Below are 25,935 nucleotides of genomic sequence, written 5' to 3'. Positions count from 1 at the left end.
ATGGGCCGGGCGCAGTGGCTCTCACCTGTAATCCGAGCACTGGGAGGCCGAGGCAGGTGGATTACTTGAGGTCAGGAGTTCAAGACCAGCCTGACCAACATGGTGAAACCCCGTCTCTACTAAAAACACAAAAAATTAGCCAGGTGTGGTGGTGCATGCCTGTAATCCCAGCTACTTGGAAGGCTGAGGCTGGAGAATTGTTTGAACCTGGGAGGTGGAGGTTGCAGTGAGCTGAGATTGCACTACTGCACTCCAGCCTGAGTGACAGAGTGAGGCTCCATCTCAGGAAAAAAAAAAAGGTAAGATGGTAATTTTATGTTAGTTATATTTTGCCACACTTAAAATAAACTCACTTGGTCTGACTCTGTTTTGGAAAGTTTTCCTTAGCTACAGTCTTCATGGAGCATTTAAAGGGGTTACATTAACAAACTGAAATGCAAAAGAGATGCTGAGGGAGCCTGTGCACCGTGCCACATAATAGAAATTGTAAGGGTCTGAAAAGGTTTCTATTCAGCATACACCAATCTTATGACCTTGGAGGACAAGGTACTTAAGCAAGTCTGAATGGTCTCATTGGGAATAAGACATATCTACCTAATTACCTTACTGGGTCATTGTAAGGATTGGAGATCATGCATATGTGTCCCTTGGCAGAGTTCCTGACCCGTCTTGGGCATATGTGGGGGTGGGCAGCATTTATATTTCACCTTCCTGTTCAAGACAAATGTGAAGAAAATGAGATGGGAAGATGCTTTCTCCACCTTCAAACATTTGAAGAGGAAAGTAAACTTATTCTGTATTGTTCCAGGGGGTAACACTGGTATCAGAGGGTGAGAGTTATAGGCAGGGAAGCTTTTGGCCTGATTTTCTAATGGTCAGACAGGCTTCCTTAGAGTGCAGCAGAAGCCCCATCCCAGAAGGACTAATGCGAGGCCGAGGCACGGTGAGTCATCAGTGATTGAGAAGGATTTAACGAGAAGTAGAACTCAGTGATTTCAGAGCTGCCTATAATCCTAATTTCTATGAAAGACTTGTGAGAATAAAACTTAAAGGTAAAAATCTTCCCAGAAATCGTTGGTCCCCAACCCAAGAGTCAAAGGTGCATGTACACTAACTCTGACTTTTCTCTTGGCAGGAAGGAGATCGCCTTAGTGATGAAGACTTATTCAAGTTTTTAGCTGACTACAAAAGATCTTCGTCCTTACAGAGACGAGTCAAGTCAATTCCAGGTGTGAATGACATCTTTATCCTCTTTAGCTGTCCCCAACCGCTTATCATTAGACACATTCTTTGTCTAATGCCAGAATTTATAAAATCATGTTTACAGCCGTGGGCGGTGGCTCACGCCTGTAATCCCAGCACTTTGGGAGGCTGAGGCAGGCAGATCACGAGGTCGGGAGATCAAAAACATCCTGGCTAACTCGGTGAAACCGCATCTCTACTAAAAATACAAAACATTAGCCGGGCGTGGTGGCAGGCACCTGTAGTCCCAGCTACTCGGGAGGCTGAGGTAGGAGAATGGCATGAACCCAGGAGGCGGAGCTTGCAGTGAGCCGAGATCGTGCCACTGCACTCCAGCCTGGGCAACAGAGGGAGATTCCGTCTCAAAAAAATAATAATAATAATCATGTTTGCCAAGTGAAATGTGAGATTTTGTGTTAGGGGTTAAGAATCTGAATTGTGGCCAGGCGCGGTGGCTCAAGCTTGTAATCCCAGCACTTTGGGAGGCCGAGACAGGCGGATCACGAGGTCAGGAGATCGAGACTATCCTGGCGAACACGGCGAACTACTAAAAATTACAAAAAACTAGCCGGGCGTGGTGGCAGGCGCCTGTAGTCCCAGCCACTCGGGAGGCTGAGACAGGAGAATGGCGTGAACCCGGGAGGCGGAGCTTGCAGTGAGCTGAGATCCGGCCACTGCACTACAGCCCGGGCGACAGAGCAAGACTCCATCTCAAAAAAAAAAAAAGAATCTGAATTGTTCTGTTTTTGGCAAACCTATTAATGTTTTTTAATTTTCTTAAAGGATTGATTTCGTAAACCTTGTGCTTTAGATCTGGTTTCTCAGATGATGAGATCATTGTTTAAACAGAGGAGCCCCTTTAATCAAATAAAATATTATACTTAGTATTAAAAAAGTGAATGTGAGATGCTTTGGTAGAAGGCAAAGGCACCTTCCTTATCCTCACTCAGCAGCCCTGGAGGTACTTCTGTAGCATCCTCAGGCCCACGGAAGCCAGTTTGGTTTTTCTTTGTTTTTGTTTTTGTTTTTGTTTGAGGTGGAGTCTCACTCTGTCACCAGGCTGCAGTACAATGGCACAATCTCAGCTCACTCCAACCTCTGCCGCCTGGGTTCAAGTGATTCTCTTGCCTCAGCCTCCCGAGTAGCTGGTACTACAGGGGCCCACCACCACGCCTGGTTAATTTTTTGTATTTTTAGTAGAGACGAGGGTTCACCCTGTTGGCCAGGATGGTCTCAATCTCTTGATCTTGTGATCCACCTGCCTCGGCCTCCCAAAGTGCTGGGATTACAGGCGTGAGCCACCGCATCCAGCTGGAAGCCAGTTTTAAAACTCCCAATTTTTACTGCTAGCAATGCAGGGAAGTTACTTAACTATATAAAATTATACTGTGGTAATTCAGGAAAGAACTTTAAAAATCCTCTAATCCATTCCTTCTCATTTTACAATTTCTTGCTTTATATTTTATTTTATAGAAGCTAAATCTCAAAGGTTATCATGGCACACTTTTTTCAAACTGTAGGAAATTAGCTCCAAAACTTTTTTATAGTACTATAGTTTGTTCTTATTTTCATGAAAGAAACACAGTGCAACAATCCTTCTTGATTCCTTCATAACATGGCAGTTTCTTTACTAGAACATTCCTATTTTCTCTCTTTAGGCTTGCTCAGACTGGAGATTTCTACAGCTCCAGAGATCATCAATTGCTGTCTGACTCCTGAAATGCTGCCTGTGAAACCCTTTCCTGAAAACCGGACACGCCCGCACAAAGAGATTTTGGAATTTCCAACACGAGAAGTATATGTCCCTCATACAGTGTACAGGTAAGAAACACAGGTTCAGGCCAGGAGCCACAGGTTCAGGCCAGGTGCAGTGGCTCACACCATTATCCCAGCACTTTGGGAGGCCAAGGCAGGAGGAATGCTTGAGCTCAGGAGTTTGAGACCAGCCTGGGCAACATGGCAAAACCCTGTCTCTACAACATATACAAAAATTAGCTGGGCATGGTGGTGCATGCCTATAATCCCAGCTACTTGGGAGGCTGAGGCAGGAGAATAGCTTCAACCCAGGAGGCAGAGGTTGCAGTGAGCCAAGATCGCACCACTGGACTCCAGCCTGGGAGACAGAACCAGACTCTGTCTCAAAAAAGAAAAAGAAAAAGAAAAGCAGGTTCTTGGAAAACCATTGAACTCACATTCTGAGTTTTATTTGAATAATGTTTTCTCATCCTTCAACCTGTCTTCCTACTTCCTAAGTTTTAGGGAAATGAAATGTGGTATTTATGTAATGATAGGTGATTGCCACATCTCTTTCTAAACATAGTCCACCTAATTCTCTTTAACAAGAAAGTGTTACTTCAGATGTAATTGTAGTTTAGGATTATAGTGGACATATGTTTTCCAGAGATTAAAAAGAAAAAAAAAATCTGCTAGTCATGACCTTTGTTTTCCTCTGTGCAGAAGGACATACTAGAAAAAGAGCAATGTGACCAAAATGTGCTAGTTGTCAAAAGAGCTAAAGATTAGCTGTTTCCAATAGAATTTACAGCAATAACGTAATAGTGGCACACATTCCAAAAGAATTTATGGCAGTAACAGAAATGTTCTATATGTGTGCCACCAGTACAATAGCCACTAATCACATGTGGCTGTTCAACATTTGAAATGTGGCTAGTGCAATGGAGGAACTGAAAAAATAATTTTAATTAATTTTAATTTAAAGTCAAGTAGCTGTATGTGTCTACCATATTGGAGAGTACAGAGCTAGACACTAAAGGCCTAACAGGTTGGGCTGCCTTGGTTTCTGAATTGCATATGGTGGCACCTGACCTATTCTGTGTGGTCTGGAAGAAGTGCTTGTCAGCACACATCTGCCAAAGGCATTAATGCTCATACAAGTCTTTATTTTGAGAATATTTCCCTTAATGCAGAAAATGATGCTGTCTGTAAAAAGCATCTCTTCCCCACCATCCAGAAATAACACTGCTGTTTTCTGTATTTTTATATAAAAGAAATACAGTGGTACCGATTCGGTTGAAGTCTTCTTTATCCCCAGTCTCCAGTCACAGACTTTTACCTCACCTCCTAAACTTTTATCATCAGGAAATTATGTGTGTCCTATTTTTTCTCCTTTTACACACACTTACACACACACACATCTGTGAACAGTCAATGCCATTATCTTTATATTCATTTAAAATGTACACAAATGACTTCACACTCTAGGTCAGGGGTCCCCAACCCCCGGGCCATAGACCGTTACTGGTCCTTGGCCTGTGAGGAACCAGACTGCACGGCAGAACATGAGCAGCGGGTGAGTGAAGCTTCATTTACAGCCGCTCCCCATTGCTTGTATTACCACCTGAGCTCCTCCTCCTGTCAGATCAGGAGCGACATTAGATTCTCACAGGAGCACGAACCCTATTGTGAACTGCATATGTGAGGGATCTAGGTTGTGCACTGCTTATGAGAATCTAATGCCTGATAATCTGTGGCTGTCTCCCATCACCTTCACATGGGGCCCTCTAGTTGCAGGAAAACAAGCTCAGGACTCCTACTGATTCTATATTATGATGAGTTATATAATTATTTCATTATAGATTGCAATGTAATAAGAATAGAAATAAAATACACAATAAATAGAATGTGCTTGAGTCATCCCAAAACCATCCCCTATCCCCCGCTGCCACCCCAGTCCATGGAAAATTGTCTTCCATGAAACCGGTCTCTGCTGTCAAAAAGGTTGAGGTTTGCTGTTCTAGCTGTTATATTATACTTTGTTTTTGTCACTCAAAAGATTGATTTGTTTTTCTTTTTTCTTTTTTCTTTTTTTGTTTGAATTTTACTATGAAGTCATGAGTCATTTTTCTTTCTACTTACCCAGATTTCCACAAATTTTACCAATGCGACCTTTTTAATGGCTTGCATTTTTAGAAATATCAATATTGATTCATATAAAGGTTTGTTATTATTATTATTTTTTTATTATTTTTTTTTTTTTGAGATGGAGTCTCGCTCTATCACCCAGGCTGGAGTGCAGTGGTGTGATCTCGGCTCACTGCAACCTCCGCCTCCTGGGTTCAAACGATTCTCCTGCCTCAGCCGCCCGAGTAGCTGGGACTACAGGCGCCTGCCACCGCACTCAGTTAATTCTTATATTTTTAGTAGAGACAGGGTTACACCATCTTGGCCAGGCTGGTCTTGAACTCCTGATCTTGTTATCCACCTGCCTCGGCCTCCCAAAGTGCTGGGATTACAGGCGTGAGCCACCGTGCCCATCCTGTTATTTCTTTTAACTGCTGTATGGTATTCCTTTGTGAAGAAGCCATATTTTATTCATTTCCTTGTTGATATGCATTTATGTCTTTTTCAAGTTTTCAGCTCTTACAAACACTATGGAGTAAGATTTTTTGTCTTTGCCCTTCTGTACACATTTGTGAAAGTTTCTTTAAGAAATACACCTAAACGTGAAATTACCAAGTCACAAGTAATATACATTTCAGCCTTAGCTTTCTAAAATTTTACATTTGCAGTCCTAACAGCAGTGTAAGACAATTCCCATTTTCCAGTTCCTCACCCATACTTTCCAGTAGGACATGTGTGGAACTAAAATGCAAAGAACTTCAGAGCTCACCTGATCCAAGCATCCCCACCCTTACATTTCCAGATGCACAAAAATTAAGACCCAGAAAGGATAAGTGAATGGTTCCTCGAGATCAAAAATTACAGCGAGGTGGCCAGACACAGTGGCTCACACTATAACCCTGCTGCTTTGGGAGGCTGAGGCTGGAGGATCACTTGAAGCTAGGAGTTTAAGATCAGCCCGGGCAACATAGTGAGACCCCATCTTTACAAAACATTTTTAAAATTACCCAGGTGTGGTATCGTGCATCTCTGTAGTTCTAGCTACTCAGAAGGCTGAGGCAGAGGATTGTTGAGCCCAGAAATTCAAGGTAACAGTGAGCTATGGTCGTGCCACTCCTCTCCAGATCAAGCAACGGAGTGAGACCCTATCTCTAGAAAAAATAATAGTTTAGAAAATAAAATTATAGTGAGAAACACAAACAGCTATTCACACAGTTAGGAATGGAGAGTTCTTCATTACAGTATTCAGGAGGTGTACACATATTTCCCCATTTAATCCTTCCTGGAGCAGCTCTTCATTTTCAATCCTCATTCCTTACATCTAAACTTAGTCCCCAAGTCTCCCTCCTAGATGAGATAAGCATTCTTAGGATGCAGTAGTTTCAATTCTCTATTCCTTAGAGGAAGATGAAGGCATTAAAATGTTTGCTTATGGATGCTTTGTATCTTTTAGAAACTTTATCCTATAATCGGGGAAAAAATGCTTGTGGCATTGGAATAGATTTATTTGCATCCAATGAACTCTATAGTTATTCAACTTCTGCTCGCATTTAAATCAGCATTTAATCACCCACAGGTGGCATTTACAACGCTGTCTACTTCTTGCTGCAAGTATTATCCCTTAATTACATCACAGTGGGACTTAGAACGCATTAGCGCACTGAATGATTCAGAAATGTAGGAGGCCAAAGAAGGACAAGTCTGGACGGTTTTCAATGGACCCAACTTGTCATCATGAGAAACAGACCCGCAAATATAGAGTTAATATTCTTGAGCTGTACTGGGCACTGTAGAAGTGCCAAGGACACCCCGTTAGAAATGCCAAGGCCACCCTGTTAGAAACTAGGTCTTTACTCTGGGGAGTGACAGAAGAGACTTCTCTCTAGTATGGTTGTGGCCCCTTCTCTTGGCTCCCAGGTCACCATATTTTATAGTCTATTTAAGGAAAGAGAGAGAGAATGAACTTGGTTCAGAATCTTCATGAAAATTTCACAGAATTTAGGAAGCATCTTTCCTAAATCTCTTGTTTTAAATTTTTGGTTTTCTTCTCCAGTTCTTGTCTGCTTTAGAGTGGTTTTGATTAGATTGGTCTTGACAGTTCCCCAGTCCCAGACGAGTGTCCCCTTTCCTGCACCTCCCCCCATCCACGACATGAAAATGGAAAGAATCCAGTGAGGTTTGAACCCCAGATAAAATTGGCAAGCTAAGTTTGCCTTGGGTGACCTCACCTTTTCATTTCTGTCCATTTTCCTCTCTTTTTGTTCCTTGCCATCGCCCCATACCTCAAAAGACCTGCGACTCGTGGCTTTTCTATGCTGATCCCCAAAATAAAAGTCTCTTTTCAAGCAAGGATCTCTAAACTCATTCGCTATGGTATCAATAACAGGTATGGATTAGTCTTATCACTCCCAAGAGTATTATCATTTTGTGCCGGGTGCGGTGGCTCACGCCTGTAATCCTAGCTCTTTCGGAGGCTGAGGCGGGTGAATCACCTGAGTGAGGTGAAGAGTTCGAGACTAGCCTGGCCAACATGGTAAACCCTCATCTCTACTAAAAATACAAAAAGTAGCTGGGCATGGTGGTGGGTGTCTGTAATCCCAGCTACTTAGGAGGCTGAGGCAGGAGAATCTCTTGAACCCAGGAAGCAGAAGTTGCAGTGAGCTGAGATCCCGCCATTGCACTCCAGCCTGGGCAACAGAGCAAAAAAAAAAAAAAAAAAAAAGCATTATCATTTTGGCGAGGACAGCAGTTCCTATTTCTTAATTGAAGAAATCCAGATTTCTTCTCATTCCAAGAGTCTGTCAGGTAACTTTTTCACTGTTGATGTTGCTATTTCCATGCCAATCAGTAATCCTGGTCATAGTTGTATCCCTTAAAGAGATCAAATAAATGAAAATGAAGATTTGTGGGGCAGATAAATTCAGGGATATTTCTTCGTTTATAGAGGATTCACCTCATGAATTTGAAATATGGCTTGACTTATAAAAAGTTGATCTACCTGGAACTTGTAGACAATACATCTATCGGGCCAAACAATAAATGCTTACACTGAGAAAGCCAGGTTTGGGATTTCAAATTCGTGTGCCCTTAACATAAACTGCAGAGCCCCCTTGGGTGGAGGGAACTATTACCTGGTTCTAATGGCAGATGTCATCTGGCCTTGAGTGCCAGTGGTAACCAGAGTCACATATTTGAGGATTTTGGTATTGATGAGGGTTGCAGTTGAACATCACCTGAGTTGAACTCCAGTTATCTTTACCTCTCTTAAAGGAGCAGCTGCCACAGAGCCTCAGGTGAAGTTGGCTTGGGATAGACCCGCATTGCCTTCCAGTCCCCAGCCTCACCTTCCTCCCACCTTTTCACTGCCTCTTTTCTTTGCCCTGCCCCTTCAGGTGTCCTGTGCGGGGCACCATTCGAGTTGCATTCTATTGTATTAGGTTGGTGCAAATGTAATTGTGGTAATGTGTGAGTGCTGCCCCATGTCTCTACCTTATTCAAGTTTCTTTAAGGAACAGCTGTAGATGAGTTCTGGTAGAACTGGGTAGTGCTCCCGGAAGTATCCCCACGGGTCAGTGGGGGTTGGGCATTCATAAAATAAATCCTTGCTCTAACAATAGAGACCAACTTCTAGAGCCAGAAGTGTTCATCCCAGGAATGACCAGGGGCTCTCAAATCAGGGCCTTGGGCCCTCTGCAGTGCCATGTGCAGCCTCTGTGGGTTAGAGGCATGGAGCTAGAGCAGGGTCCTCTGAACCAGAGCCAGGCAGGAGGCTCTGAGAAATCAGAAGCAGAAGCACAGCAATTCCGAAAGCAGAGCAGAACAGCTGGAAAAAACTGAGTTGATGAAAGGGATTATCTAAATCCGAGCTTGGCATTCCTTGCTCTGTGTTCAGATTAAGAAAACACTAGTGGTTTGCCTAGGAACACATTTTCACCAACTCCTGGCTTGTTTTCCATGTGGCCCAACAGCTGGTACTAGAGACACCAGCTGCTTTCCGGTGGGGGCAGAATGAAAACAGCATGGGCTGAAGCCAAGGCCCAGCGAGGCCTTCAAGGGCATCCTATCCTGAGGCCACCAGGGGGGTATGTGCAGAGATCACAGGCGCTGAGGTTGTAATGAGCTTGTTAAGCTCCCTGCCGTCCCTTTAACTGGTGATTACAGTAAAGAGAGCCACATAAAGTACATTTTCATCTCTCATTTCAGCCCCCAAGAGCCTCTGAGGTCTTGTTTATCCAATTATCAGACTTGCTGTGGAGGACTGTGCTTGCCGAGAACAAGCGTATCAGTTGGAGCATGATTTCTCTGATGGATAATTAGCTGTTTTCAGCACTCCTCCTATTCAACTGAATGTTCTCAGACCAGAAGTCTGATCTGACCTAACGGGGATGTGCTCGCATATCGCAGTGGAGTCTTAAGGAGTACTACACGCCTTCTCTTCTGCGGGGGAAAAAGAATGGCATAGCATGTATGCAGAAGCTGGCAGGAAGGAACATCTGCGAGTTATGATTTAGTGACTAGAATTTCTAAGGAAAGAAATGAACCAGAAATAACTCCAAATGAAGTGGTTAGGAAGGGGGGCAGAACATGGGGAGTATCTTTGAAGGGGACTTTATTTCATCCCAGGAAATGGATTCCCAGTTTAAGCCCAGTGAGCTCTATATTAGGAGTGGATCTTCTCAGTGCTGGGGGAAGGAAGGGTGGTTGTGCATCAGAGTTGAGTGTCCAGCCCCACCCTGGAGACTCCCATTCAGGAGGTCTGGGATGGGGCACTGGTGGTATGACACTCTCTTTTGTTTAAATCAAATCTTCCCCCTCCTTCTCATGGAAGGGAAGCTTCCACCAATGTTTAGTGAGTTCCTCTACTGTGTGGAGTTGTCCAATGCTCCATACCAGGCACAGCGGCTCACACCTGCAATCCCAGCGCTTTGGGAGGCCGAGGCGGGAGGATCCATTGAGCCCAGGAGTTTAAGACCAGCCTAGGCAACATAGTGAGACCCTGTCTCTACAACAACAGCAACAAATTAGCCAGGGGTGGGGGTCCGCACCTGCAGTCCCAGTTACTTGGGAGGCTGAGGCAGGAGGATCGCTTAACCTAGGAAGGTCGAGGCTACAGTGAGCCGTGATCATGCCCACTGCCCTCCAGCCTGGGCGACCGAGTGAGACAGTCAAAAAACAGAAAACTCTGTCCTAAGTATAAGATGATTTGGAAGCCCAGTCCTTGGTTTTATTAGGCTTAGCAAGCAGTTGCTTATGGAACAGAAGCTTTTATAAACAAACCATTTACTTAGGAAGAGCAGTGGCAGCGCAGGCAAAATCTAGTCATTTAAATTAGCCAAGGAATGGAGACAAAGACAAAGTGAATTTCTGGTGCTGGTTGCAGCTTGGTCTCAATAATAAATCAGGAACACAATCCCCGCATTCCTAATGCCTTGCTCCAAAACTCAGCAATCCTCCTATTTGTAAAAACGAAAAAATTCAGGAGGGAACCAATTGCCTAAGGTTATGACAGCAAAACTGCCGTTCCAGTATAACATTCAACCACTAGAGGGCACAATTCACTCACTTTCTAGATTCAGACACACGACTACCTTTTTCGTTACAAAACATATGAAGTCGTGATTTATGAAAGTAGGACGCATATTTTACTTTTTGCCCTTGAAGTGCAAGACCAAGAAAAACTGAAAAGTATTGCAGCGTCCTACGTGATCACTATTGTCATTTTTCGCAAAGGATTTTATTCTAGCCTGTCAGTTTCTGCCTCCTTTCATTAGTAAGTCCTGACCTTAGACCTCTGGCATTTTGGGGGAAGGTGTAGTGGGGAGGGGGATCAAGAGATGCATCCCTTAAGGTAGCTAGAGATCGAAATCTTATCATTTTGGGGAGAGTTGCTTACTATAAATATTTACACATTCACTAATTCTGCCTCGTATGTAAACCAAAGAATGTGCCGAATTTTCCTAGAATCATGGATGAGGCAGGTAGGAAGTAGGAGTAAGGAGGTGCTGTGTACATTAGTGTCACTGATTCCACCGTTCACAACTCCATATCACTCTCCTTATTTTATACTCATTTGAGTCCACAATGCTTTGGTGTCACAGCCCATGTACTACTGTCCTCCCTAAAAGTCCTGCTGTCGGTTTAACAGTGACGAATGTCATTTTTCCACTATCCTTTACATAGAATTCAGCAGGAAGGTTCATGAGGCATCGTGTTTCTATATGGGTTACACTGGTTGATGGAGGCAGAAGCAATGGAGAAGTAGTGATGAAATTAAAGCAAAGTTAGGCTTGCATTTGACTGTGATCTTGAATAAGTTTGTCTAGATTAGAGGGAGCACCTAAAATCCAAAAAGCCTTTTTTACTTTGATTTCTATACTTTTGTTAGTTTTAAAAATTATTTTTAAAAATCAGTCCTTTGAAGTGGCTTGTTCTCTTCTGATGAGACAGCTTTGGGGAACTGTTTAGTCTTATTTCTTTTGTGAGTGGGAAGTTGTGGGGACGCTACTTTGTAGCTTTTTCATCCTCAGTTCTGACCTCCTCATGTACTTTACAGATGCCCCCAAAGGTCAGCATTCATCCACCTTTCCCTGGGAGTGTTTGGCCATCTCTAAAGCAGAGGTATTTTAACAGCTCTCCTTAATGGATGTCCATGGTTTCAGGCCTCAGACAGGCTACCCTTGGGCCCTCAGCAGAAGTAGGGAATCATCTTATACTTCCGGATCGTCTTATACTCAGGCAAAATATGAGATGCTGCGTCAGGGTTTCCCAAGGAAAGAAACTGAGTGGGAGGTGCAGGTAAACCCCACAGTACAAAATAAAACAGAGCTGTCAGTAGTTGAAAGGACTGTATTTTGACAGCATAATAAGATAATTGTTTAAAACCATGGCTAATTCATCAGATGTCATGTGTCTTTTATAGTTAAAAGATGGAATTTCTTTACCCACTGGTATAAACAATAGAAAGATTCTAAAACTTTCAAAAAATGTGCCAGTTCTGCCTGCTTTGTTTCATGTTCTTTGACAACTTTCAAAATGTAAACTGAGATTCATGTAACTATTAGTGGGAATATAAATATCATGGCTTCATAAGGATAAAATTAGAGGAGCTTAACATAATGGCTCATTTTAATGATTTCTAAGGGGTTTCCATGCCCAGGTTAATAATTGTACATTTAGCAATAAGAAAATCTCAAAGCCTATTTTTTATCTTTCCCTAGAGTTATAGCTTTTAAACCCAACCTGGTCGTTCCTTTTGTACCACTCCACTCACTCGATAAGGGTGACATGGGCTGAGCTTTCTCTCCTATCAGAGTTCAAAGACAAGTTTAGTAGCGTTTCTAAACTTCCCTCAATCAGCTCACAGGAAACAGACCAGTTTCGTTATCCTATTAACAGATTTACATTTCTGTTCTCTCAAAGTGTCAGTTAATGTCCTTAAAGGTAATATGCACAAATATACACGATAGTCTCTGAATTTTTCTCAGAAACCTTAGAATTCCAATTCATTCTCTTTGGCTCAGACTTGGGTGAATTTGCTTCTCAGAGTAGGGGCATGAACAATTATTCTTCACTTAATATAATCTGTTTCTTCTTTCTCTTTCCCCCACCCTCCAATAGCCCTTCTGAGCTTGTTTGTTCTTCCCTTACTCCCATTGTTGAAAACGTGGCCTCCCCTCGTTCTCACCTTTCCAGAAATCTCCCTGTGCTCCTCAAGCTCGGTTCATCGCAAACTTGGAGTTCTGTTTTCTCATGGCTTTCTTGCATTTTCTTCTTTTAAGAGACAGGGTCTTGCTCGGTCTCCCAGATTGGAATGAAGTGGTATGATTCTAGCTCACTGCAGCCTTAAACTCCTGGGCTCAAGCGATCCTCCCACCTCAGCCTCCCGAGAAGCTAGGACCACTGTTGTGTGTCACCATGCCAGCTACTTATTTTATCTTTTCTAGAGACAAGGTCTCACTCTGTTGCCCAGGCTGGTCTTGAACTCCTAGCCTCAAGCAATCTTCCTACCTCAGCCTCCCAAAGGACTGGGAGGTGCCACTCTTCTTGCATTTTTTACCTTTGCATTTATTTCCTGGTTACAATACTTTTAACTTAATGACTGTTGAACTAGATTCTGCCAATGTACATGCCGTCCAGGACACGTTCATGCCACTTTAATTCTCTTAGAACATCAGTGAGATAGTCTCACTGGGGAGAGAGAAAGGGCAGGGGTTTGGTTGTCTGGCAGGTTTTCTTTCACTTTAATAACCAGCCTACCCTTGTGGGGGGAGGAATTGATTGACGGCTGCCTCCTCTTTTGTAAAGAACAAACATCAAATTAGTGGTTTGTCCTCACTCTGCGGCTAAGCAGAATAATAACCCCTGTGCTCCTCAATGCCGCTCCCTGCATTATTTTGAAACCAATATAATTTTGTTGGGACGGAACGTAGATAGCAACCTTAACGGGGAGGAATGTGGAAGAAGAATCACTGAAGGGGGACCAGTCAGCCTGACAGGCGGCAACTCTGGTGCCAAAGAATGGACACAGGATCAGAGCTGTGGACCTCCGTCCTGACTGCAAACTTCCTGAGGGTGGCAGAGATTCATACTATTTCTCCCATCAGGACAAAAATCAGTGTGTTGGAGCTCACTCAGGAAGTGCTTTTTGGGATTGGCATGGGAAGGGGATGAGGCTGGTTGACAATTAACCTAGTTCACTGGGGTTTTGTTGTAGGAGCTGGGTGGTGGCACCATATGGCCAACAGGAGACGCCAGTGACATCCCTAATTTCTCTAGCTTCCTGATAGGTCCTGGTAGGGTCGGGGGTCCACCAGGATTTGCCTTGTATGGTCTACCTCTGACTGAAATTAAACTCTAAGTAGGTAACTGGGGAAGGCCTTTCTCCAGTGAAGTTTTGATGTAATCTCATCATCGGGGACTGGATTGGACCTGGAGAAATCAGTTTTTCTATAGTCTTGTTTCTAGAGTGGCACCCTGGTGTTGGGCAGGTCAGAAGGACAGATAGTTGGTCACTACCTTCAACACCAATCATGGCTGGAAAAGGGCCCCAGTAGGGAGTGCCTTTCTCACTTACCAATCACAAAGGCTCGAAGGTTGTCTGCAATTCTTTCGGGTGCCACAAAGCTGTCATTAGAGCTGCCTATTGGCAAATCATGTTCAAGTTTTTGATCATCACATTGCAGTCTTCCTTCACTGTTTCTTCTCCGGGTCCTGGAATTAAGACTGGGCTCCATTTGACAAGTTATCTTCTATTCAGGTAGAGCAGGCTACGTCAGCTCACAGCATCTACTCAGTAGGCACAGAAATACCCATTGAATGGGACTGAGAAAGTGGAATGGGAGGGGAAGGTGTGAAGAACAGGAAGGTTTCCTCTTTATGTCCCAAGTCTGTCTACTTAGAGCAACAGGATGGTGATGATGCTTTCTGGTTAAAGACGTCATGGCAACAGTCTTCCCTCGACAGCTCTCTAGCAATAGCCAGTGGCATGTAAACCCTGCATTTTTGCACTGTATCCAGTGTTTCCAACTCCCTTATAGAACTTTCCCTGAAGTCAGCAAGAACCCTGTGAGAATCAGGATTTGTCTAGAAATTTAGCATTTACCTAATCAATGATTCTCTAGACATGCCAGTACCTCTAAAGGATTCATATGCATGTTTGGTGGGCTTCAAGCATGTGGCAATTTGGAGAAGGAAGTGGAGAATGCAGTAGCAGCAAAAGAAATGTTTGATGTTGCTAAACATCAACTCCACGGCAAACCTAGAACTGGGGGAATGGGAGGCATGGTGCGGGTAGCTGCTGACACACAGCTCTGGAGACAGCTGCCTGCAAAGCTGGATGGGACTCCAGGCAATAAGCTTTAGGGCCTAACTGCCCCGTCAAGGTCACTGATTGTGACAGGAGCCATGGTCCACATTGAGCATAGAATTATTATTACTACTAAGCATGAGCCTCACCATGATGCTCTTGGGGTGGAACACAAGAGCCCAGAGAGAATATGCTTATTTTATGCAACCTCTAATGTTTCCTCCCAGAGTTGTGATGAAACTGAACCAAACTCTAGCATGAGAATTGGTATCCCAGGTCAGCAGCCAAAACAAGTGGTGACACTTGGCCAGGCATGGTGGCTCACGCCTGTAATCCCAGCACTTTGGGAGGCTGAGGTGGGTGGATCACAAGGTCAAGAGTTTGAGACAAGCCTGGCCAACATAGTGAAACCCCGTCTCTACTAAAATACAGAAAATCAGCTGGACGTGGTGGTGGGCGCCTGTAATCCCAGCTACTTGGGAGGCTGAGGCAGGAGAATCACTTGAACTCGGAGGCGGAGGTTGCAGTGAGCCGAGATCACACCACTGCACTCTAGTCCAGCGACAATGTGAGACTCTGTCTGAAAAAAAAAAAAAAAAAAAAAGTGCTGATACTTAATCTAGCTCTGAAAGAAATGAAGTCTGTAAGAGGTACTGTTAACCCTCAAAATGGTCTGAAGTCTGTAAGAGGGACTGTTAACCCTCAAAATGGTCTGGGGATGCTACATCCCCTTGTGGACCTGTCACACTGCTGTGAGTATACGGAGTGGGAACCCTTCTTCTCAGCTCCTTCCTCACCATGTGTCATTTAGGGACAAAGGGAACAGGATATCTGCCCTTTGAAAAATCTCATATGCCTAGCAATACTCACCACCCTGTGAATAATGTTGATGCATTCACTTAACCAATATTATAAGCCCCTGCTGTGTGTCAGACACTATGCTCGGTGCTGAAATAGACAAGGAGGGGTGTCTTTGAAGGCAAATCCCAGTCTCCTAAGAGACACTAGAACCACAGGCAACTACGCTGATCTATGCAATGACATGTAATGCAACTTTGTCCTGCAACCACCTTGAGATCTTTGAAAGTTCTCCTATCTCCAAAACTCAGACAAATCCTCTCTCTTGCCAAGTGCCTAAAGCAAGGATGTGTTTATAGAGGTAGCTGGGGGCATCTGGCCAATTTATTTCCTAGCAGACCTGCTGTTTCCCCCGATTCCAATACTTTCTTCCCCAACCCAAACCAAGGCATCTAGCAATGTTAAAAACATCAAGAGAGATAAAACAAGCATTTTAATGAAGATTATTGATTTATTCATTGGCTGTTTCTTTAAATAGATAGAGAACTAATAAAGGATCTACCCCAAATAACCAAAAATATCAGCCTCAGCACCAGCAGAAATTGGAAGCGTTCTGGTATTTATATGTGTTTTGCTCAGCTGGCAGATTTGTTGTAGGAAACTATTTGCAAAGCCTGGGAAAAATGTGCTCCCACTGTCTGTCAAAGGAACATGCAGGTTGGTTGGTGCCGGTTCTCCATCTGACAATTCTGTCTGGTGGCCTTAAAAAAAAAAAAAAATACAGCATAGTCCAGATTTGGACTATGCAAATGGTATCTTTAAACTTAACTTTTAGATCTTGAGCAAAGCCAAATATTATTGAAATGTTTATTTTGGTTTTAACTGCAGGAGGTTTTCATTCAAAATGTGTTGCTTTAGGGGAAAAGGAAGGATGTTTATACTAGGTACTTTTTAGCATTCTTCTTTAGGAGACATTAATTAATTTAGTTCATATAATCAAAACTGGAATCAAGGAAAAATTATTTATACTTTTAGAAATTCTCATGTTCTTATACTTCTTTGGTGATTGAATTGACTCCAAAGAGACTATTTTGTGATTAAGAATATTTTTGTGGCCGGGCACGGTGGCTCACGCCTGTAATCCCAGCACTTTGGGAGGCCAAGGCAGGTGGATCACCTGAGATCAGCAGTTCGAGACCAGCCTGGCCAACATGGCAAAACCCTGTCTTTACTAAAACTACTAAAATTAGCCAGCTGTGGCAGTGGGTGCCTGTAATCCCAGCTACTCAGGAGGCTGAGGCAGGAGACTCACTTGAACCTGGGAAGCAGAGGTGGCACTGGGCCAAGATCACGGCATTCCACTCCAGCCTGGGTGACAGAGCAAGTCTCCGTCTAAAAAAAAAAAAAATAGAATATTTTTGTATAGGGAGTCATTATAGTATGTCCTTAGACCAGGAGGTCCTGTTGAGGCAGAAATTTTTGAAGTAAAACCATTTTTTTTGAAGGAAACACATATTTAAATATCAAAGAACACTAGACATATACTTTTTAAAATTTATATACTTGTATTAGTTATCTATTTCTAAACAAAACCTTTGCAGCTCAAAACCACAGTCATTATCTCACAGGTTTATGTAAGTTATGCAGGTGCAGCTGACCTGCTTGGTCTGAGCCTTGGAAAGGCTGCAGTGAGGATGTCAGCCTAGGCTGCCGTCACCGCAAGGGTGTCCTGGGGGTGGATCCACTCCCCAGCTCACTCCTGTGGCTGTTGGCAGGATGCAGTTGCTCATGGGTTGTTAGGCTGAGGGCCTCAGTTCCTCACTAGGCCAGAGGCTTCCTTTAGTTCCCTCACATGTTTTCTCATGGGGGCAGCTCACAGCGTAGCAATTGGCTTCATCAGAACAAGCAAGCAGGAGGGTAAGAGACAGAAAGCAAGATAGAGGCCAGGGCCTTTCACAGCCTGACCTCAAGAGCAGTACCTCATCACTTTTGCCCTTTTTTGACAAACGTCCTATTGACTTTTGTCACTACATCAGAAGCAAGTCACTAGGTCTAGCCCACACTCAAAGGGAGAGGATTTCACAGAGCAAGAATATCAGGAAGCAGAATCATTGGTTATTTAATCAGAAGCTGCTGGCACAGTTCTTAACGAAACTATAAAACATTGAATTGAGAGGAGTATGGGGGTAGGAGGATGAAAAGGGAAGGCAGGTTAATTCTGTGGATGCTGAGGACAATGTGCCTCATGAAAAGTGTTCCCATCAGACTGGTGTATTTCTTTTTCTTTTTCTTTTTTTTTTTTTTTTTGAGATGGAGTCTTGCTCTCGGCTCACTGCAGCCTCCACCTTCCGGGTTCAAGCAATTCCCCTGCCTCAGCTTCCTGAATAGCTGGGATTACAGGCACATGCCACCACGCCTGGCTGATTTTTTATATTTTAGTAGAGATGGGGTTTCACCTTGTTGGACAGGATGGTCTCAATCTCCTGACCTTGTGATCTACCTGCCTTGGCCTCCCAAAGTGCTGGGATTACAGGCATGAGCCACCACATCCAGCCCAGAATGGTGTATTTCTAGGACATCTGCAATGCATCACTCTCTAATAAAAGAAAAAAAAACAGCCACTTCTTGACAGATACCCAAAGGTATGGAGTCCCTTACTAAACCACACTCCAAAGAAATAAGCCTGCAAAATAGGGGAAAGTTGTTTCTCACCTAGAAAGCAGATTCCCTGCATTTTCTTATTTTCAAATAGTGGGGAGAAACCCTAAGCTGTACATATGATGGAGTGGACTCATTTCTCCTCTTGCACAGCACCCCCAGCACCTTGTACACCCCATCCCTCCCTAACTCCCAACCACACACTCACCTCCCAAGCGTCTGCAGATCTACATACATATTATCAAGTCTGTACAGAGTACTGAGTGAGAAATGGTCACTGTAGCTATGGAAAGGTGAGATTTGCAGGCAGTCTGAAATGTCTCTTGCTAAAGTAGTTCCGATCCTTTCCCCATTTAGAATGAAATACATTCTTCGTAAATGATTGTGAGGCAGAAAAAGAAAACCACACTGGAAATAGGATTCTAATAAACCAACATGGGGCTCGAACTGGTGAACACATTTCTGAACCATCCCTATGCAGAAACCACAAGACAAATAAGAAAAAGAATATCCAGATCACTTAGACCCTTCAAACCACATCCTGGGTTCCAAGGAGAGTGGCTGCGAGTTAGGAAAGATACGTTTATCCAGTGGACCTTTTGACTCTTTTGTCAATCTCAAGTTTAAGAAAAAATTGTAGAGTAAAAAATTTTGGTTTGGGTCCCTTCCCACCTTCCCTTGCTTCGTCACTTTCCTTAAGCCTCTAAGCATCCAGATCTTCCCCACAGCAGTGCTTCCTGGTCAGTGATTACCCTCTCCTCTTTTTATCTCTTTTCTTCACGCGCACCTTCAGTCCATAAATCCAAGCTTTTTGTAAGGAGGGAGGGTGAGTAAACTAATTCATACTAAGGTGAGAGTGAATTATATATAAACCTCTTAATATATTAAATCTACTAAGCAGTGTTTCAGAAGGAAATTTGCTAACATGGACATCTTACTTGAAAAAATTTCAGTTGGTTCAACAAAGTATGGTTTAGAAATCATTTTCTATCAGGATTGGGGAGAGATTTTTTTTTTTCTTAAAGCAGTTAGGTTTCCCCAGCAGATTTGGAACACTTGAATATTTGTGATTCTTTCCTATGGGAATCTGATCTGGATGAGACTGAAGACCTTAAACCCTCTAGCTTTCCCTTTGGGTCTTTTGCTATTGAAAACTAGTTGGACTTAAGTGTGTTTTAAGGATGGCTCCTTTCACCCATTTCTAAAAGCTAGCATTCTTGAGGTTCTGCTTTATTTAGCAGAAGGAATACTGGTTTTCCAATCTCTCACTCAAAAGGAACTTTTACTTATCTCATAAAAAAGAGTGGGATGGAGATTAATGTAATAGAAAAGATGTACTACAAATATCATGGCAGCTGTATTTAATCAATTCATGTTCAAAGATAAATTAGTAGTAGTAATAAGAGTTGTGCTGTATAAAATCACCATATCTCATGTTCAAATTGCAGATTATCAGTTGAAAAAGCATGAATTGTTTTCCCCCCGAAAGAAATCTTTTAAAGTGGTACCATAAGAGACATTAAGGCTGGCTATTGTTTTATTTCTCTCTCTCTTTCTGTCATTTGATTTCTGACTTTGAGTGGATTTTTTTAATATTACAAAATCATAGAGAAAGAATATTGGATCATTTATTGTAGAGTTTTTAAACAATTTGATACCATTGTGTTTCTGGCGTCGTAACTGCATTTGCTATTTGTGAGGGGTGTAGAGGTCCCTGATGTTCAGTGTACAGTACCAGCATTTATACAAAACATTGCAGCCTGGCCTGTGGAGGACAGGGGTTACTAAGGGGCAAGCTGCTGCTTGCGATAATACCCCCAGTGCCTCCTTCTAATCTTGCACCGTTTCCCAGGGCAGACAGCCTTGTGGAGCTCTGACTGGTGCCCTGGAACATGTTTCACCTTCCATTTTTCTTGCTCTGATTTCTGAAGACAGAATGTTCTCTTCACCCTACACATCAGGAGTTTTCCTTCTGTTTTCATTTTTCACTGGTTCCTTTGTGAATTTGCACTTTGATCTAACCTAAAACATTGGAAACAGGAATAAACACAAATAATGGCATGAGGCCGTGGCCACAGAATGACAAGACAGGACACAGCAAATAAATAGAATGAGAAGGCTCATAAATTTCTATTTATTTATTTACTTCCTTATTTCTTGAGACAGGGTCTCATTCTGTCACCCAGGCTGGAGTGCAGTGGCATGATCATAGCTCACTGCAGCCTTGAACTCCTGGGCTCAAGTGATCCTCCAGCCTCAGCCTTCTGAGTAGCTGGGATTACAGGCACACACCACCATGCCCGGCTAAGTAACAAAAAAAAAAATTCTTTTGTACAGATGGGGTCTCACTATGTTCCCCAGGCTAGTCTCGAACTCCTGGGCTCAAACAGTCCTCCTGCCTTGACCTCCCAAAGTGCTGGGATTATAGGCCTGAGCCACTGTGCTCAACTCCTTCCCATTCTAAAAAGTGTCTAAGGCAGTTATGGAGATTATATAATAAGGTATAAAATTTCTGAGTGAAAGGAAAATGAGAGAGAAATAAATGTAAATGTGTATGCGGTTAATATGTACACAGAATGTTTCGTAAGTCCTTTGACGGTTCCTTTAAAAATCACCTGCAGGCCAGGCACAGTGGCTCATGCCTGTAATCCCAGCAGTTTGGTAGGCTGAGGTGGGCAGATCACTTGAGGTCAGGAGTTCAAGACCAACCTGGCCGACATGGTGAAACCCTGTCTCTACTAAAAATACAAAAATTAGCCAGATGTGGTAGCATGCACCTGTAGTCCCAGCTACTTAGGAGGCTGAAGCAGGAGAATGGCGTGAACCCGGGAAGTGGAGGTTGCAGTGAGCTGAGATCACGCCATTGCACTCCAGCCTGGGTGACAGAGGGAGACTCCATCTCAAAGAGAAACAACAACAACAACAAAAACACCTGCAAATTTGAGCTGCCTAGCAGCCAAGCAAAAAAGGGAATCACAACAATAAGATTCATATGTCTGCCAATTTAAAAACAAATCAGTTCTCTTGGATCAGTGCTTCTCAAACTGGAATGTACATTTGAGACACCTGGTGCATGTTAAAATGTAGGTTCTGATCTAGCAGGTCCATGGTGCATTTCTTTTTTTTTTTCTTTTTTTTTTGAGACAGAGTCTCGCTCTGTCACCCAGGCTGGAGTGCAGTGGCCGAATCTCAGCTCACTGCAAGCTCTGCCTCCCAGATTTACACCATTCTCCTGCCTCAGCCTCCCGAGTAGCTGGGACTACAGGCACCTGCCACCTCACCCGGCTAGTTTTTTGTATTTTTTTTTTAGTAGAGACGGGGTTTCACCATGTTAGCCAGGATGCTCTCGATCTCCTGACCTCGTGATCCACCCGTCTCAGCCTCCCAAAGTGCTGGATTACAGGCTTGAGCCACCGCGCCCGGCCTCCATGGTGCATTTCTAACTGGCTCCCAGGCAATGCTATGCTGATGCTGATGCTGACGTTGATGCTGCTACTCCCTGGACCGCCCTTTGAGTAGTAAAAGTTTAGCTCACTCAAAAAAAACCTCATAGTTTGGAGTAACATCCCTTTAGCTCTTTAGCCCTTGTAAATATTATAAGACTACATTACAATAAAGTTCTGGTGAGTCTAATTGTTGACCAGAGAGATTGTTTACTTCAGAGCACCTGGATTTGAATCGTGCTATGCCACCTGCTGCTGTCTTACCTGGTACAAGTTAATGCATTCTCCTCGCATCTCAGTTTAATCATTTTCTGAATGAGACTAACAGTAGTACCTGTCATAGATGCTTGTAACAGTGCCTTCATAGAGTAAGAATGAAATAATGTTAGCTATTTTTTATTGTTACATTTAAAATAGGTTTTGCTGGCAGTGAAATATGAATGATAAATTAAAATCATCTCCTCAACTCTTTTCCTTTCATAGGTATCTTAAAATAATGTATCTAGATTTGCAATTTCATTCTGAATCCTTGAATAAAAGACACCAGATAATCAGAAGATATTACTGACATTAGTAGGCATTTGAAGTTCACTCTGATGGAATCAGTCTGTTTACAACAAATTGCTATAGAGAGTAAAAAGCACCAACCTTTTCTGGTAGTTTTTGAATGCCAGCATCTTTGTTCATGCAGTTGGCTTTGCTGCATTTCCACTTCAGTAAATAGGTCATCAATTTTTTGGCTCTGTCTTTGCAAAAAAAATAAAAATAAATAAAATAAAAACTACAGAGGGTGAATTTTAAAACACAAATAAAGAAAAAGAAATTACTTTGAAATTGCCAAAATTGTTTGGCTGAAAGAGCTTATTTAGAAAAACAGAGCTTTTTATGTATAAATCTGTTTCAGTGGTGGTATATCAGAATTGCATGTTGCTAGTAGTTTGCTATCAATCCAATGCTTGTGTTTCAAGCTATTAAAGAATGAATAAAATAGGCCAGGTACGGTGGCTAATGCCTGTAATCCCAACATTTTGGGAGGCCAAGGTGGGCGGATCACTTGAGGTCAGGAGTTCAAGACCAGCCTGGTCAACATGGTGAAACCCTGTCTCTACTAAAAATATAAAAATTAGCCAGGCCTGGTGGTGTGCTCCTGTAGTCCCAGCTACTTGGGAGGCTGAGGCAGGAGAATTGCTTGAAGCTGGGAGGTGGAGGTTGCAGTTAGCCGAGATCACGCCACTGCACTCCAGCCTGGGCAATAGAGCAAGACTCCATCTCAAAAAAAAAAAAAAAAGAATAAAATAGAAACACCGATTTTTTTGGTATTTTATACCTTCCCCCAAATATCCATGCCCAAGGCATTTTTAAGATTTCCCTAAGCTGGAAGCAGCAGACCACATGTTATTTAAAACATATTAAGATGTACCTACTGCCTCCTGTATTATGTATATTTTCTATATAATTTTATAACAATCTGCAAAGTAGCAGGAAAAAACTTTCGCCTTCAGATTAAACTCAGAAGAGTTGCCATTGGCTAACTGAAAACCTTTGTATTTGATAAGCATTTAATTAAAAATTTATTAATTTTGGTTTTGAGGTTTTACTTTTCATATTTTTAGAACCAATAACTTTTTGTGGAATCCTAAGTTGTTCATCGATCCTAGGTGCAGTGTTTGTCATCCTGAGAGCTTAAATGGCCCTGCCAAAACCTCAACCTCAGCTCAGAGTAGGAAATTGTCAAATACTCAGTAACTGGTAAGCAAATGGATTTCAGTCACTAAATGGAACTGGGGGAATGGAGGCTTGGGCTTGTAATCTTAGCACTTTGGGAGGCCCAGGCATGAGGACCACTTGAGCCCACGAGTTCGAGACCAGCCTGGGTAACATGGGAAGATTTCACCTCTACAAAAAGCAAAAAAAAAAATTAGTCAGGCATTGTGGTGGCTTGCACCTGTAGTCCCAGAAACTTAGGAGGCTGAGGTGGAGGATTGCTTGAGCCCAGAAAGTTGAGGCTGCGGTGAGCTGTGATCACGCCACTGCACTCCAGCCCAAGCAAAAGAGCATAGACTCTATCTGCAAAAAAAAAAAAAAAAAAAGAGGCTGTGAGAGAGGAAGGCAGGGGAATGTTAATCAGAGAGATATATAGAGTCTGGGAGAGACTGAAAGACAGGCAGAGAGAAATACACAAATTAAAGACACAGACTGAGAGAAATGGAAAAATGAAGAGAGGATCTCGGAGAGATTGATTGACTTCCCAGGTAACATACAATATCTCACAATCCTGCAGAGTGTTTAAAGTTGCATTTTAAAAGGCACTCAGTTGGTTCACACAATCCTGGTAAGAAGATCATCTTAATTAGTATCATATTTTGTAGTTTTCAAAGCAGTTCTTAGGCATCATTGCATTTCAGAATTGGCTCTAGCCCTTTTATTACAGGTGATGAAATTGACTTGTTCACCTTACATTTGTAGAGCATTTTGCAATTTTTTGAAGGACATTTCCACCCATTATCTAATCACAAGTCTCCATAAATCCCATCTCCCCTGGTATAAAAGCAACTTAAATTACAGGTGCTACTGAGATTCACAATGCAGCCCACAAAATCAGCAAATATTTTTTCTTTGTTTCCTCCTTTTTTAAAAAAGGTGTATATTTGACATTACTACTTTGTTTCGGCCTGCATATTGAAATAACAAAAATAAAACCAAAATTGACACTAATTTTATTTCAAAATAAAATCTACTTTTTTCACTTTCCCACATCATCTTCTAGCTGCTAGCCTTCATGCATATTCAATTTTTGCATATTTACAGCCCTGTCAAAGATAAAATTTTATTTTCTGCATTTTCACTCAACATTATACACTGAGTATTGGCTCATCTCAGTCCCACTTTCAAAGAGATACCCAGGAAATAGAAGCAACAAGGGTTATTCGACCTTAAACAACTACCGATGATACTCTGGCTCTCTTTGGGATTTTTAAGGCCCTGTAAGTAAAATATTATCAGATTACAGAAGGCTTGGGATTCTGGCTTTATCACATGACTGATTGGTCCTCCATGTTCTCCTTGGCAGATGTGGGAATCAGTGACACAATGTTTTTTACTCAAAACATGGTTTAGCTTACCATCACCAGGAATGGCCAATGCATACGCGTTCGCACTGTGAAGGTTTATTTGCACCTCCACTCTTCTTAACCAGGCTTTTTCACAGAAGAAATAACCCCAACTTCATGAACCCTATTCCCATGACCTATTTGCCAATCTGTTAAAATAATGGCCAACTCAAACGATCAGTAATGATTGACTCACCATGACATCATCCATCACCTTTGTCACTGGAAGCCCATTTGCCTTGAAGAGTGCTGCATCTTCCGACTTTGCTCCAGCAACTTCAGCTCCTCATTAAATCCCTCCCTGTAGGTCATCCCTGCAACCAGTTGACACTGGAGCTCAGCAGCCTGCTGAGGGGGGCCTTCACCCCTCTTGTTGAGCTGCTCCTCTCTCCTCTCAAAGCCCTCTTTCCTTCTCTCCTGCTGGCTGACCTAGAAGCTCAGCTAAAGAGGTGTTCGAGGTGTGCAGTTGCTTAAACAAGTGGCTCGTGTGCTTTTTGCTGTAACTCACTTGCTCCTTGAGCTCAGCTCCAAGCTGTAGAAGACCATGGGAGAGCACATTGATGTCATCTGGGGAATAAGTAACAGGGTCAGGTTTCTCTGTTTGTTTCCTTGCACCAGATAAAGAGTAGGATAAACTTGGGAGAAGCCAAAGTGATGTTTTTGCATTGTGGCTTTGAATGATTTCCAGGTCCCTTGGTTAACCTATTCTCAGCAAAGGAAATAGAAGATGGTCCCAAGATGGTAAGAGCAGAGTGTTTGGCTGAAAATTTGATCTAAAAATGACCAGATTCCACAGATTAACCCCAGAGCTGCTCAATTACAGCAGTTTAAAAATAAGTTGAGGGCTCGTTGCTAAATCAGTGGAAAGAATTTGGAGTTTCCAAAATAGTTTGTAATCAAGAAAAGCCATCTGACAGGGCCTTGGAGGGGAAATTGCTGATGAATATCAAATGCCCAGTTCTCTATGTGGTGATATATGTGACTGAAGAAAACCGCTTTTGTCCACATTTGGAGAAAG

General features: G+C 42.8%; 1 protein-coding gene across 3 annotated transcripts in view; it reads left to right on the top strand.

Annotated features, from left to right (window-relative positions):
- The window catches only part of DOCK8 (dedicator of cytokinesis 8), a 237,404-nt gene that overhangs the window by 111,475 nt on the left and 99,994 nt on the right, over positions 1-25,935 (top strand). For all 3 annotated transcript variants that reach the window (XM_025360064.1, XM_025360066.1, XM_025360065.1), the window contains 2 exons: positions 1,136-1,229; positions 2,901-3,063. In XM_025360064.1, coding sequence (XP_025215849.1) covers positions 1,136-1,229; positions 2,901-3,063 — 257 coding nt within the window. The remainder of the gene's footprint in view (positions 1-1,135; positions 1,230-2,900; positions 3,064-25,935) is intronic.

This window comes from Theropithecus gelada, chromosome 15 (assembly GCF_003255815.1).
Source record: "Theropithecus gelada isolate Dixy chromosome 15, Tgel_1.0, whole genome shotgun sequence".
In the NCBI taxonomy this organism is placed as follows: Eukaryota; Metazoa; Chordata; class Mammalia; order Primates; family Cercopithecidae; genus Theropithecus; species Theropithecus gelada.
Note: the sequence above shows the minus strand (reverse complement) of the source record. Positions and strands in the feature narration are given on the sequence as shown.